Below are 14,192 nucleotides of genomic sequence, written 5' to 3' on the forward strand. Positions count from 1 at the left end.
GGATGACACGCAGAACACATTTTAAGGGAACTGGAGGCAAGGACCGGTGAAGTGACTCGATGAGGCTGCAGCAGGAGTCAGCGGAAGGGCAGGTCTCGCCGCCCAGACCCTTCGTCCCAGAGCTGTGCCTCAGAAGATTTCAGCTGTGTCGCCTCCCTGTTTGGGCTAGGGGAAGCAAAACTACTTTGCAATGCAGAGAACGAAGATGAAGGCTTCAAAGAGGCAGCATCCGTACTTGTAATCCAACACCAGGGCTCCTCGGGGAGGCTTTCTGAACCAGCGCTGGCTGACCTCCATCCTGCGGTTCCTTCTAATGGCCGTTGGCAAGAGGACAGACTGAGTACTAATGGGGCAAAACGCTCTCCGAGGTCCCATCACCAGCTGAGTCTCGGCATCCGAGCCCGTTCTTTACAATATGTACATCTGATCTTTGTAACTCATGGTTTGCCAGGCTGCCGCCTCAGTGAAAACCCCGCGTCAGCCAGCCGTGGTGGGCAGGAATACTTCAGGCTCGGGAGCGGCGGTGCGGCAGCAGAGTGGGAGCTGTTCATTAAGCAGCCTGGCAATAACCTGGTTGTTGCTTTGCCCTGCTCCCGCAGACAATTCTCCACCCCCAAGAAACAGCAAGAGAGCAGCAGTGATAAAATGGCTGTTAGTCTAAGCACAAGGTTATTTTCTAGGACGTTAACCAGAGTCCTCAGAAGCCGGCTTGCAAAAGACCCATGAAGAGCGAAAAGACACCTGACCAGAATGCAAAAGCAGAGCTGCAAACTTAACACTTTTTTTTTTTTCTCTTTTAAAAATAGCTTTAAAGAAAGGGTGAACTCAAACCAGCGTTAGCAGTTTGAGCGGCTATTTGCTTTAGAAAACGAGCAGTTTCAGCAAAAATATCAGACGACTGCCATCCAGAAAGCTCTTATTTTCAGTATCTCGGCTATTCACATCTCTAAATAAAACATTCAAGCTGCAATACAACACAACTGTTTTGCAGGGGCTAATAAATAAATGAAAAGTATTTACCAAGCCTGCTTTTCTGTAGGAATAATACCCCTAACATCCTAGAATTATCTCCATCTTCATCTGGCTAGGAATTCAAATCAATAAATCGTCTCCTCATCCTCGGATTAGCTCAGTCAGATAATTTCGAAAGCAGCAGCAGCAGTTCCCCGCTGTTAGTCGTAACAGCTCTGCCAGCTGAATTAACATGAGATCCCCCTTGTTATCCGAGAACAATCACGCTCTGCCAGTGTCCTTGGGTAATAATTTGCACTGACCTCGACAACAATTTGTGGTAGTCTGAGAATCGGCTGTGATGCGGGTTTCCCTTCCAGGAACATTAACTGCCTGGTATTTGGTCTTCTCACACCCAGCGTGGCTCTCTACTGCAAAAGCCGGGATGCGGTAAGATCGGTTGAGGGAGGCAGCGCTGATTTACGGCACAGGGAGACCTGGCCTTGCAAAGCCAATGGCAATCAAAAGCCAACTAGTACGAGGCATTCAAGAGAGGAGAGCTGGGTTAAAGGAGATCACAACAGCAGATTTACTGAGGTACCTCTCGGTCCAGCCACCTCTCTCCTCTGCTGCAATCCCTCAAATGTCACTCTGGGCCCAGTCTTCAGCTCTCCCTCTTTCAATCTTACCACCACGCAGCTCCTGGGGCTGTGTCCTGCATTGCAGTGGGCTTCCACTTCAGATCTGTGCAGGCTTTTTGCCAGGGGGGATGCTCAAAACGTGGCATTTCTGTTCTGCTCAGAAGTCTAACACGTCAAAAATACTTATTTATAAAGTTTAATATTTGGAATTAAATTTCTGTTAAAACTCTGGCAAAAAAACTCCACCTGTTTTGGAAAAACCGGAGGCAGATGCAGTGAATCCTGGATGCCGTGACTCAAAAGAGGCCCTTGGTACTGGGAGCGAGGGAGAAGTCCCCATTACTGGCAGGGAAGCCCAAGGAGGCATCGAGGGCTTCTTGGCTCTGCAGACAGCTGGTCCTTGTCTCTATGTGTTGTTCGTGGGCTTCCAGCTCCACACAAGCAGTCTGCAGCTGCGATGTTCCTTGACCTTCCATGGAAACCCGGGAGTCCCCAGGGGGACAGCAGCACGTGCGGGGACTTGGGGGTTTGTGAACCTCAGGGAGACAAAACTTTCCAGCAAGACTCACCAGGGTTTGGGGTAGTCCTCTCCCAAGTTTCCACGCAACTCATTGAAGCACTGAGGTGTTCTGGTTTAGCTACTGCTACAATTTTTTAAAAGGTTTTGCCAAACCAGCATTTCCTAATGAAATCTGCTTCATTAGAAAAATTCGTTAATGGTTTTCCCAGTTTGCTTTCTCGTTTCAGAAACAAGACCCCGCCCAGTGTCCACCAAGACAAAGCGGAACCAGCCCCGGCACATGTTCGCCTCTGCTGAACCAGCTACAACCTACAGCACAGAACTCACGCCAGCTTTTTCTCGCTGCGCTGCCTGCAATGGGACGTGCAAAACCTGATTTGGCATATCAGAGCGACACAGACAGATAAAACCCGGCCTGCTGGTACAGAACGTAACCCGTCAAAGCATTTTGGACACATCCGAGCTGGCAGAGGGAGTTTATCTGGATCAGCGCTCAATCGTATGGGGCCACGGCATTCTTGGATTAGCACAAGGTGCCCTAAAGCTGGATTTACTCTATCACCGAACCATGGCCTCAGAAAGCCTCCTGCCACTTTCACGCCTTAACAAGTGATTATTATCTGGCTTAGTCTCAGCTCTGCTGGCTCAAGCACCCCGAGAGGAGCGGTCAGATCCTTTCACTGAAGTTCCTGGGAAGTCCAAGCACTCACTGCTTCCCTCTGTCTTTCTTCCAAAGCTCTGCCAAAAGAAGCTTCCCTCTGCAAAGTCTTTCTCTTCTGGCATCCGAACGTGCTTGGCTGGTTGAGCGCTGCCGAGCAGCCCTTCTCTGCCACGCAATTTGTTGTCTCCCACCGTTACTGATGTTCTCAGCAACGTTCTTCAGCCACAGTCCCCTCTTTGCCTCTTCCTCTTGCTGCCATCCAGAGCACCCCTTCCTCCTTTTTAAGGAGCAGCAATAATTTCTGTCATCTCATTCCCAAGAAAAATGCCAATTCTTCTGTTTTAAAATCAACTCTGCTCACTCCACAGCAATGCCTGTGGCAATAAACCAAGGGAGCATGAACAGGAAAACATGCAATGCAATGGGTCATACCTCACTTCTCAGAAACCAAGATATTCTTATGAAGGAGGACGTGAAATTAAAAATAGAGTATATATTTTTTAAAAATCCTGTAACCTTACTTTTAAATGACCAGCCTCTCATGTCTCTTCATGCAAGTTTACTCAGGAAGTTAATCTGAGGTTGTTGCTGTTTTCTCTCCACACTTGATGCCTGCAGACACAGTGCCCGCCCTTCGTCATTCCCCTACGTTAAGCAGGAAGGAGGCCCCCGCCTTAAAGAAATTAATGAGTGCAGTAATTTGTCTGGGACACAGAGGTGAAGCCAAATTTGGCCCACTCTGCAGGATTCAGCTGAGTAAAAAAGACAAATAGCTGTGCTATAGGATTTTAAAAAAGCTGCTGTCAGCATTCCCAATGCAACTAGACCTGGAAATTCATTCGTCTTTCAAGAAACAACGGAAAAAGGAGAAGCAGTTACAGTAGACAAAACTAATTACACCAGAGCAGAAGCATACCTCACAGCAATTACCCTTGAATCTGCATTAAAAAAGAAAAATCTAAACCAAAACCACTCCATTTAAAAAAAAAAAAAAAAAAAAAAGGTAAAAATTCAGGAGCGGAATAAAACCAATTTCAAAATAGAAGGGTACTTTATCACACGGCTCGATAATGCACAGATTTATCTTTGTAAAGATAAATCTTCAGGTGATGCTGGCACCGCTCTGCCAACAGGACGCAGGGGCACAGAGAATTTGTCCAGGGAGGCGAACATTGGAGCGGGGAGCAGAAATGAGCTCCCAGCTCCTCAATCCAATGTTTTAACGTAACCATCTCTTCCCTGATCGGGCCCATTTCACGTTCGTCTGGCTCACGCCACAGCCACGACCACTTTTGTGTTGATCAGTAACGCTGCTCCATCAGCGCAACCTCTTCCTTCAAAGCATCCGGTTAATTTTGTTTCCATCCTCACTGCAAATTCAGAATGCAACGTAAAATAGTATATTCTCATGCAGCAAAATCCTGCAGGTCGAATGTTAACGGTGTATTTCCAGAGCCATTCTCAGCTGCGTGAAGATGCGCAGGCGTATTAGTGATCCAAGCCTGAACCCCAGCCTCAGCAGCACTCTCTCTCCCAGTAAGCACTCAGAAGAGGACCCAGAGTCTTCTCCGTCTGTGGGTATCTACACTGCCTGTCCTGCCTCCAAGCACATTTTTGGCTGAAATGATGTATTTAGGTGCAAGAAGAACTGGAGTAGCTGGGGAAAACCATCTGTGGAGCTCAGCTTGCAGATTCAAGGTTGAATAGCTTCTACTTTCGTAGCAAAGATGAAGCACTAAAAAAGCAAGCTTACCCATGTCTCCTGTTCTTCACAGCAAATCCTGGATGACTCAGGAGAATATTGAAGAGATATTCACATGGTTGCGTTTTTGTTGGGTGAAATGACATAAGAGAATCTAAAGCCTTCTGTAAAATCCATTTAATCCTTGGCCACTGCCCAGGCTGTCAAGTAGCAGGGACAGGAGCAGTGACAGTTTTCGTGAGAGGCGATGCTGGCTCAACAGAGCTAGACGGAAATCGCCAGGCCCGGTTCCTTCACCGTGCTTCCTTCAGATACCAGCTGCGAAATTCAGAAGACAGCAAAAGAGAGTTTTAAACAAAGTGGCGGAAGAATTGCTGCTTAACACATTTGAGATAGGCCAAGAGGTTGGAAAATTGATTGCAGGGAGAAAACCTGAAATGGGAAGAGGAGGAGGAACGAAATCGGGCTGCAAACTGATCTGGCAGGCACCACAACACACCTCATTCACTGGTGATGTGGTCTGGACTCAGGATTTGAAACCTCCACAAGCCGTTTCCAATGTACAAAGCAGCCAGTCTCTATAGTATGTGTTTTTTTCCGAAGTGTTTTTGGGAACAGAAACAAGGCCATGTCAGAACACTGTTTTTTGTGGACCGTTAAGGAGGTACAATCTGAAGCCTCGATCCCGTAATCCGATTTCTGAGTCTCCGTGGCGATTGCACAGTGCCCAGCCTAACGCACTGTTCCACACAGAGCTTCTCTGTGTCGGACCTACAAGACTCCAGACCAGCTGAAGCGGCAATCTGGGATCCACAGACAACACAAGTCCACAGCGCTTGCTTTCTGAAAGGTTTCTGGCTGATTTAAAAGCTCTTCTTCGCAGGGAGTGCGCACAGAGAAGTACAGAGAAAGAAGTTTTCAGCCTGGAGAAGAGAAGGGTCAGGGGAATCTCATCGATGTCTATAAATACCTGGAGGGAGGGTGCCAAGAAGACAGAGCCAGGCTCTTCTCAGTGGTGCGCAGTGCCAGGACCAGAGGCCATGGGCACAAGGTGAAACACGGGAGGTTCCCTCTGAACATCGAAAAATACTTTTCACCGTGCGGGTGACCGAGCACTGGCATAGGCTGCCCAGGGAGGTTGTGGAGTCTCCATCCTTGGAGAGATTCAGAAGTCATCTGGGCACGGTCCTGGGCAACCGGGTCTGGGTGGCCCTGCTTGAGCAGGGGGGTTGGACCAGATGACCTCCAAACGTCCCTTCCCACCTCAACCAGCCTGTGGTTCTGTGATCCTTTTCCACATGACAATCTCATCAGCTTTCAAACAAAGCAGCGCCATATACTCAGACAGAAAACTCAGTGATAGCTGTATACAAGAAATAGTTTTAATAATTTACTAGGAGAAACTTTTTTCACTCAGCCCCTCTCAGCTTTATCCCCCGCTGGGTCTGCCATATGTGATATAAACTAAATCATGGTCTGCTACAATAAAAATAATTCCAGGGTGTTTTTTTTTTTTTTTTGGGGGGGGCTGAGTTTCCCCTTGCACCGTAGAGCGCATTCCAGCATGTTAAACAACAGCCTGGTGACCTGCTGCCTCCGCTGCCTGCCGTTTTTCTTCAGCTTGTGTAGGAAAGGACAGCTGTCATACGATTGTACCCAGACTCCGCACACAAACGCTGCTGTGTTGAAATGGTGAGTGATTGCACTTGTACTTCAGCAAACCCATTATCATCCTCCTCTCCTTGCGGCAAACAGAGGGGTGGTTATTCACCGCACGTCTGGTGTCTGTTCCAGTTCAACTCTGCTAACCACAGAGATTTCTTACCTGCTCCAGTCTGGCCCTGGTATCACTGCAGTGCTTTTATTTTCTGGACGAAATGACCTGCAATGCAGAGGCTCACTTGCTAAAGTGATCCTTCTACCAGATCTGTAATCCTCAATCCCCCTGGGTAATGCCTGGAGTAGGAAACTACTTGGTACAGTAAGCACGTCAGCATTTTCCTAGCTGCATTTTTTATTGGCTCGTTTGCTGCATCCCTGACTTCAGTTAAGTTTTCTTTCCTTTTACCCCTCACTTTCTCCAACCTCCCTCTGTGCCTTGAACTGAGGTCTCAATGTCCCCAAGCTCTTTGAAGAGAGCTGGCCAGATATAGGCTAGAAGGGTACAGCGTACTTCCTCCCATCCCTCCCATCATTTTTATGGAGGGCAGCAGATCTGCAAACGGAGAAAATGTGGGGAGACAGGACTCTTTCTGCGGCAGCAGCATCTCCCCTCCCAAGCTTCCTGGGAGGCTCAATACAAGGAAAGGCTGATTAAGGTAGATTTCCTGCTCCTCCTGCCTCTGCCGTGCTGAGATTTGCAGGTTATTAATTATAGGGACCTTGCTGGAAGAGCAAGAATGAAAAAAGTGCAGGTTGCAGAGCAGCCAGCCCTCCACGTTATATGCGGAAAAGCAAAAGATACTTTATTTGGAGAAGAGGGTGGGTGGGTTCTCCTTTTTAATTACTATTAACAGTGAGAGATGCTTGTGCTATATGGGAAAGAAAACTCACCCACGTGCCTGGGTTTCTTTTAATATTTCCACGAAACAAAAAGAAACCCCGGCACAATTAATTTGTAGTAACGTACATTACATCATTTACCTCATCACTCCTGTCGAGTCTCAGTCTCATTATCCTTTTTGAAAATCTGGGAACCAGAGCCATCAGAGGAAACCCCGGCTCTAACGGAGACAGCGATGGTCCTGCTGCCGACTTCCAGAGACCAACATTTCAACCTTTGCGCTGGGCAAGTTCCAAATATCCCAAGCGGAATATATAACCACAGAGCCTTTGTTTTCCCTCAGCACCTTTTTTTGCCTCTGAATGGCTGCCGCGTGCTGTTAAAACCACGGCCATCTCCCACTTGCGGGCAAACGGCAGCAACGGGGGCTTGCTGCTCAGTTGGGAAAGCACTTCAGGGTGAAGAGATTTTCATGGAAATAAGTTATGCTCATGTTAATGGCAAGAGTGATGCAATCACAGCACACCTGCTGAACGGGCATTATCTGCGGGGTTTGTTTTGTCACGGCACAGCTTTTAGGGAAGGGGGAAGCAGAAACAGTAGAGGCGTGAAGGCGGCCTCCTAAAAAAATGGAAGAAATGAAAAGTGGCATCATCGGTGGATTTGAGGATTAACATCATCTATAAGCGATACTGACGGTGGAAAGAATCACAAGCAAAGAGGTTTGTGTGTGATGCAGCAAGAAAAGGAGAGATGCAACGAGCAAGAAGCTAAAAGAAAAGGACAAAGCGGTCAAAGCAGCAAGCCAGGACAATCATTTTTGGAGGAGTACCGTGAATGCATATAAAAAGCAGGAGAAGATGGGATTTCTCAAAGGAAGAGGCTGCAGGAGCTCAGGGAAAAAATGATGAAAGCCTGTATAACAGTTCTGTGTGAACAGTGGAAATGAAAGATTACAGATCTAACCCAACACCGCGGCAATGCCCAGCGGCCGAACGTGCTGGAGTCCTACTGCAGTGAGCTGTGTTCAAACGGGGTAAACTACAATCTCGACTCCAAACAGCTGAAAGCAAAAATCGGGAGGAAATCAGCACGTATCACTTGGCACCTAAGGCAAAAAGCACTCACCTCGGAGAAACTGAAATTAGCCAAGCAAGGAGCTGGTCACCGGCGGGTGGCTTCTGAGTGCCAGCAAGAAAATGTTAACAGGGAAATGCAGAGGATGAAGGGATCCTAAAGCCAGAGAAGGTTTGGGATGCAGCAGAAATACTCCTCACACAATTAGGCAAATCAACCCTATTAAAGGACAATGACACTGAAGAGTTATTATCAATCACACTCTCCCTCTCTTTCTTTACGCAATTATCCTAATTGCATAAAGGCTGTTAAGCAATTATTTTGATAACTGGAGCTTCGTTATTGGCTCTCCATTTTTGGCATAATTTTGTTCCTCATATAAATACCACCTTAAAGCCATGTTTAAAGACCACTTTAAGTATGTGCATAAGCATTTTCCTGAGCAGGAGATTCAAATTTCTGTGTCAAAGCACAAACCGTAAAAATGATACCCAAGAAAATGTACATTTTTATCCCCAAATGCCAGGTTCTCCCTCAGTCACAGATCTACGCCCCAATCTCCTAACGACATTTTGCCACCGGTGGAGCGGTGTCTGTATCGAGACAACGTCATGGATTTAGTTCCACTTTTTTATTATTCAACTTTTTATACATAATAAATACAAACTTTTTACAGCCAATATAAAGAAAGCATTTGCACCTATGCTTTCAGTGTACTGACGCTGTACACGATGATACGTCGAATACATGCCCTGTATGAAGAAATCATAGGTAAAAAGGAGGCATATTTTTACAACTTTTCTTCTTTTTTTTTTTTTTAAATAAAATTAGCAGCTCTTACAGAAAATATTTAAAAATACAACTAAAGAGACTTTAAATAACACTTTCTGAATTTTGAAAGTCCAGGTATGAAGGACACAGAAAAACTGGCCAAAGAAATTGAACATGAACATTATGGCAATACTTGCTTTTCTTCTGCATTGTGAAGCTTTCAAAATTTTTGCAAACAGTTAAATCTTTTTTAAAAACTTTTTTTTTTTTTTTTAAACTTAAGAATAAGTTTGATAAACACATAAAAAGACCTCAAACAGATCAACAGGACAAGAGGTGCAAAAGAATGAAAAATATGAAAAAGACTTCATTGGACAGTCACCGATTCCATAACTGATCCATGAATTGTTTTCTTCAAACAGCCCCACTCTTGGTTAAAGATCCCACTGGGAAAGGAGACTGGCAAACACGGATGTCTCAGAGACCCAGCTTGGGTTGGGATTTACAAGTATGTGCAAAGTTTATGATAAAATCTTGTTAGATGATTTTTTTTTTTTTTTTTTTTTTGTAAATGCAGCCTCAAAAAATAGCCCTTGTTAGTAAACTAAAGGTAGAAAACTTACTGGCTTAGAAAAAAAAAATGAAGACATAAGAGCGCATTCAACAGAACCCATATAACAGCTCAAAAAAACCAACCTTGTGATGCCTTTTAACTGAAGTTTTGATCTGATGGAGATTGCTGAAAATAATTTACTAAGTACACAAAGAAAAACCTGTTTTCATCCAGTTTTTCCCTCTCCTCTGACCATTTCTCTCCATGTTAAACCTCAGAATATCCTCTGCCCTTTTCTTTCAAACAATAACAACAAGAGATCCTTTTCAGAGATCTTCCTTTCAGAGATCTTCCTGTTCAGAGATCTCCAGTTGAAAATTAGTTTTGAAATTCTTTTACTCTCTCTTTCTTGCCTACGAGGAACTGGAGATGACAGTCTTGGCCACAAAGGCAGTCTGAAGGCTTTGCAGAAACCAGAGCTTTTCCTGGCTCTCTGGCTTTGGCTAGTTATCGGGCTTCGTATGGGAAAACGCTACAGGACCATCCAATGCAACAACTAAATAATGCATGTAAATACTCTAAATGTAACTTCTAACTCTAGCCAGATGTTTTGATGACAAAGATATACTGCTAACATTGGATAATAAAGTACACGGCAATAACTGGGATAAGAGTGACCCAAATACTTTAAAAAAGAAACCAAAACCCCCAAAATCTGCTAAGAAAAAAATGAAGCTCAATTTCCAGATCTAGACAAAATCTCACTTACTTTTCTACCAGTTGGTTTATGCTATGGAACAAGATGTTGCTACTAATTCAGCACCTCCATATTAGATACTCTATTACTAAATGTACTGCATAAATATTAATACAAAGAACATTTAGTTCTCTTTAACTGTTAATTATTGAAGAGGTGTGCATTAATGTAATTAACGCCATATGATCTGCATCAGTTTTCCTCATCTATAAGATTATTTTCCTGTTTCTTCCTTTCTGCAAGGGGATTAAAGAGGAGCCAGCCTCTCCTTATACTTAATTTTCAGTTCCCTTTTTCATTCCGCAAGATCTGATTAATACCTAATCAGACAAGTAACGCTACTTGAAGAATTGACAATCTTTAACACATTCCTATGGCAACAGTAATATACTGTACTAATGCACGTGATCGAAGTATGCTATGACTAAGTTGCATGAATGAGGCTCTTTCCTCAGCCTCCGTATAAAAATTGACCATCTTCAGCCAAGAGAGAAACCTGCTCCAAGGCAATCCTCTGCTCGCTGTTTGGCCCGTCTTGGTTTGTGCTAAGAGAGGAAGAATGATGTATATAAATCAAAACAAAGAAAAGGCACAAAATATTCATGACTGTGGGAAGGAATCCACCATGTCACTGCCACATAAAATCCTCCCTATCTCTCGCTCTATTAAAAGTCTTCATCATGCAAAGGTGCCTAAAAACGAGATTGACCAAATACCACGTTTGGTCTTGATTGTAGCACTACTACTTAACTAGTCCAATCATTACACCAGAGTAATTTCCACGTCCTCTATCTTCTCTGTTGTCCGGCGATGATGCTGTGTAGGGGGTGGTGGAGCTGCTCGCACCTGAAACAGCCAGAACCAACCTGTAACTATCAGAAAACTGTCAAAATGTCAGAACTCGTATAGACGAAAACTGCAACGTCGGGCTTATACCGCAAGATGACGCAAATATACAGATCGTATATTAAGAACAACAGAACTACTGTGAGTAACCAGCTGAATTCAGGGCCAGCAGTCTCCAGTTAAGCCATCAAGGCTCCTCCTTAGAAACTGTCACCACTCTCAGGTGATTTTTCTGCAGGATGACTAGCAATCATGACAGTGTAAACATACCGAGGGAAATAACCTATCTATTCTGCCTGTACTCCCAGATAATCCGGTGTATAAACCTGGGACGGACTTTGGACTTTACATCAAATGCTGGAATCTGATGACAACCTTGCCTGGAACTTATGTGGACTGGAAACGACAAGAATGCCTTGTTGCATCTAAGCAGCTTACTCGTATTTAATCAATCACTGACCTGAGTGATATACACCTGAAATCTGATGCTATTTTTACACTCTGCCACATCAATAAAGATATTATTGCTCCTGACAGAGATTACCGTAAGCGCTAACAGCATTTCATGCAGGGGTTTTATCACATGATTTCAGAATCCACCAGAGTGACTTGCTATGGAAAACATGAATTGCGGAGCGATACCAGAACAAACTTCACAATATTTTCAAACCAGGCATATTTAAAATGCAATACTAAGAGAAATCCTTTTCATTAAGGCATGACACTGTAGTAGTATCTTGAAAAGACAGTCAGTTGCAAGAAACTCATGAAGTAAATATAAATCTACAAAATGGAAAAGCTGAATCAGTGTCTTTTCACAAGGCAATAAGATAACGTGAAACTTCTCTGTTCAATACTTAAATACTTAACGATGCAGTACTCCCTCTGCCTTGCGTATGTCCATGAATAAGGCTAACTCACTGACTACTGGAATATTCAGAATATAATTTTTGAATATCCAAAAATGCTCTTTTTCTGCCACCTCATTCATTGAGGATGCCAGGAAAATACAAATGTTACATCCTAATATAATTTGGTTTAGGACTTTGAAACCCCCAAAACTTGATTTCAAGGTTAATCCTAGGAGACGGATTTTGCAAGTTCTAAGTGATTAAATTCTTCCTTTCCTTTCCTGGCAGAATCTCTCTTTCGAGGCAGCAAAGACATCACAAAATATATAGATCTTATCGTTAAGAATTTGTAATCCAAAACTCTCAAATCAAGGGGTTCGGAAATAAATTTAACCCTAAATGCAACCCTAAAGGACCACATATTACGTCAAATAGCAGATTTGTCTGCCGGCACATTGTGTGGCTGGCAACACAACCTCTGGAGGAGAAGCAATTGTACAAATCATATGATTAAACTGTTCTGGCATTTAATCACCACCTCTTTTTTTAGTTCTGTTTAGGGGTTGTTACATGCAGTGAGAAGAGAAATAACCTCCCAACACCTGAAAGGGCAGTATAAGTTTATCGACTAACATCTATTTTATTATCGTTATAGGTGTAATTTCCTCCCAGGTTAGATTTCATGATTCATATGCCTCACGGAGAGACATGCAGGCATTACATCTATAAAGGCAGATACGGAAGGGCAGGTTGGATGAAGGATAGGGAAGGGATAAGATTCAAGGTCATCTTTAAACACAATGACTTACTCTTTGAACAAGCGCAGCTTTGTTTTCTTCTTTCACTTAATCTCAAATAGCTCTCACGTTCTACAGCTTTTTGACACATCTATGGTATTATCAAAGGGGAGTGAACAGACCTTTCCTCCCAGTATTTATCTGAGATATTGCATTTTGATACATAGTAATTGGATTTGCAGAACACAAAGAGCCAAATCATCAGGTGCTGCATCACCACCCTGCTTTGAATGTACCTATCCCAATTTACCTAGGCTTGGCCTTACAACTTTCTAGCCTCAATAAAAACAACAGTATTTGTTTCTAACTTACAGGTCGCAGTTTGCCATAGGAAGTTTCGGGAGGAATTCGCGGAGGCTGTGAGAATCCAGGGGACTCTGAACTGAAGCTGTTTTCTGAAAGAGTAAGCAACAACCCATCACAAACAAGCCACTCGGTATTGCTGAATTAACTTTAAGTTGCAAAAAAAGCCTTTTTTTTTTCCTTCCCCTCTCTGAAATGTGACCGTTCTAAATTCAGCATTTAGCTGAAATGTTCCTTTTACGATCACAAAATTTCTTACCATTAGTTGACGGTGATCTGGGGAAGTACTGAGAACCTCTTTTATCCGGACTGTGGTAGGGACTAGTGGGAGGCTGGTCATAGAGCGGCAGCGGTGGAAGGGCATTATTAGGCTTTGGAGTCGGGGATACCTGTGTTAAAAAGAGAGAGGGGCTGCAGAAAGCCTTACTCCTCGACTGTTTTTATGTACACACCGAGGTGCAGTAAGTTCTCTGACACATCAGTATGCTAGGAACTTTCATCTGGAGAAAAATCTGTCTGTCAAAAGTGCTGTCAGGTACGTTTAGGAAGGAAAGCCAAGATATCCAACAGTGATTATATCTTTTTTAAAATCACAGGTTGCCACTAGGCAGAAATTTTCATCCTCTCCCAGATAATTTAGACAGACTTTTTGAAGGTTATTTAAAAAAAGTCATTTGGCCAAGTGTGCCTCTCCACATATATTCACACAAAAGTGTTAAGATCATGAGTTCTATCCCAACTCAATTGCACATGTATCATTTAAATGTTAAGTTTTCATGGTCTTCTCAAATCAAAGAATAAAAATACTGGAGAAATTACTTTGTAGGGAACATGGAAGTCCAGTTTCTAGCACCACAATTACACATGAGAATGTGTCTGATTTTCTAATATGATATAAGGATTACAGAACTATACTGAACTGAGGACATTTTTGCAAAAATCACTGTAACACAATATTTGGCAGTATTCTGCCCTTCAAAAATTGAGAGGATACAGAACAGATTTGAGTATGAAAACATTAAATTAGGGCTGAGAGAGCCTCTAATTCTCTTTTTGCCAGGTTCTGTTTGATGTCTCAGTCTATGCCATAAATTAATTCCAGGAAGTAGACTGTGAATTTTCTCCTTTGGTTCATTTCCTTTCTACCCCAGTACTTTCCTTTATTCACAAATCTGTTACATTTGCCAAAATATATCACTTGATAATTATTAGGCTGGGTAAGAAACTAAAAGGTTTTTTTTCTTCTTAAATTGGTTCTG

General features: G+C 43.5%; 1 protein-coding gene across 2 annotated transcripts in view; it reads right to left on the reverse strand.

Annotated features, from left to right (window-relative positions):
• Positions 1–8,685: 8,685 nt before the first annotated feature.
• Positions 8,686–14,192, reverse strand: part of FCHSD2 (FCH and double SH3 domains 2) — a 164,694-nt gene continuing 159,187 nt past the window's right edge. For both annotated transcript variants that reach the window (XM_072850933.1, XM_072850932.1), the window contains 3 exons: positions 13,193–13,322; positions 12,943–13,025; positions 8,686–10,982 (listed from right to left, as the gene is read on the reverse strand). In XM_072850933.1, the coding sequence (XP_072707034.1) occupies positions 10,899–10,982; positions 12,943–13,025; positions 13,193–13,322 (297 nt within the window). In that variant the 3' untranslated portion in view covers positions 8,686–10,898. The remainder of the gene's footprint in view (positions 10,983–12,942; positions 13,026–13,192; positions 13,323–14,192) is intronic.

Source organism: Ciconia boyciana, chromosome 1, assembly GCF_034638445.1.
Source record: "Ciconia boyciana chromosome 1, ASM3463844v1, whole genome shotgun sequence".
Lineage (NCBI taxonomy): Eukaryota > Metazoa > Chordata > Aves > Ciconiiformes > Ciconiidae > Ciconia > Ciconia boyciana.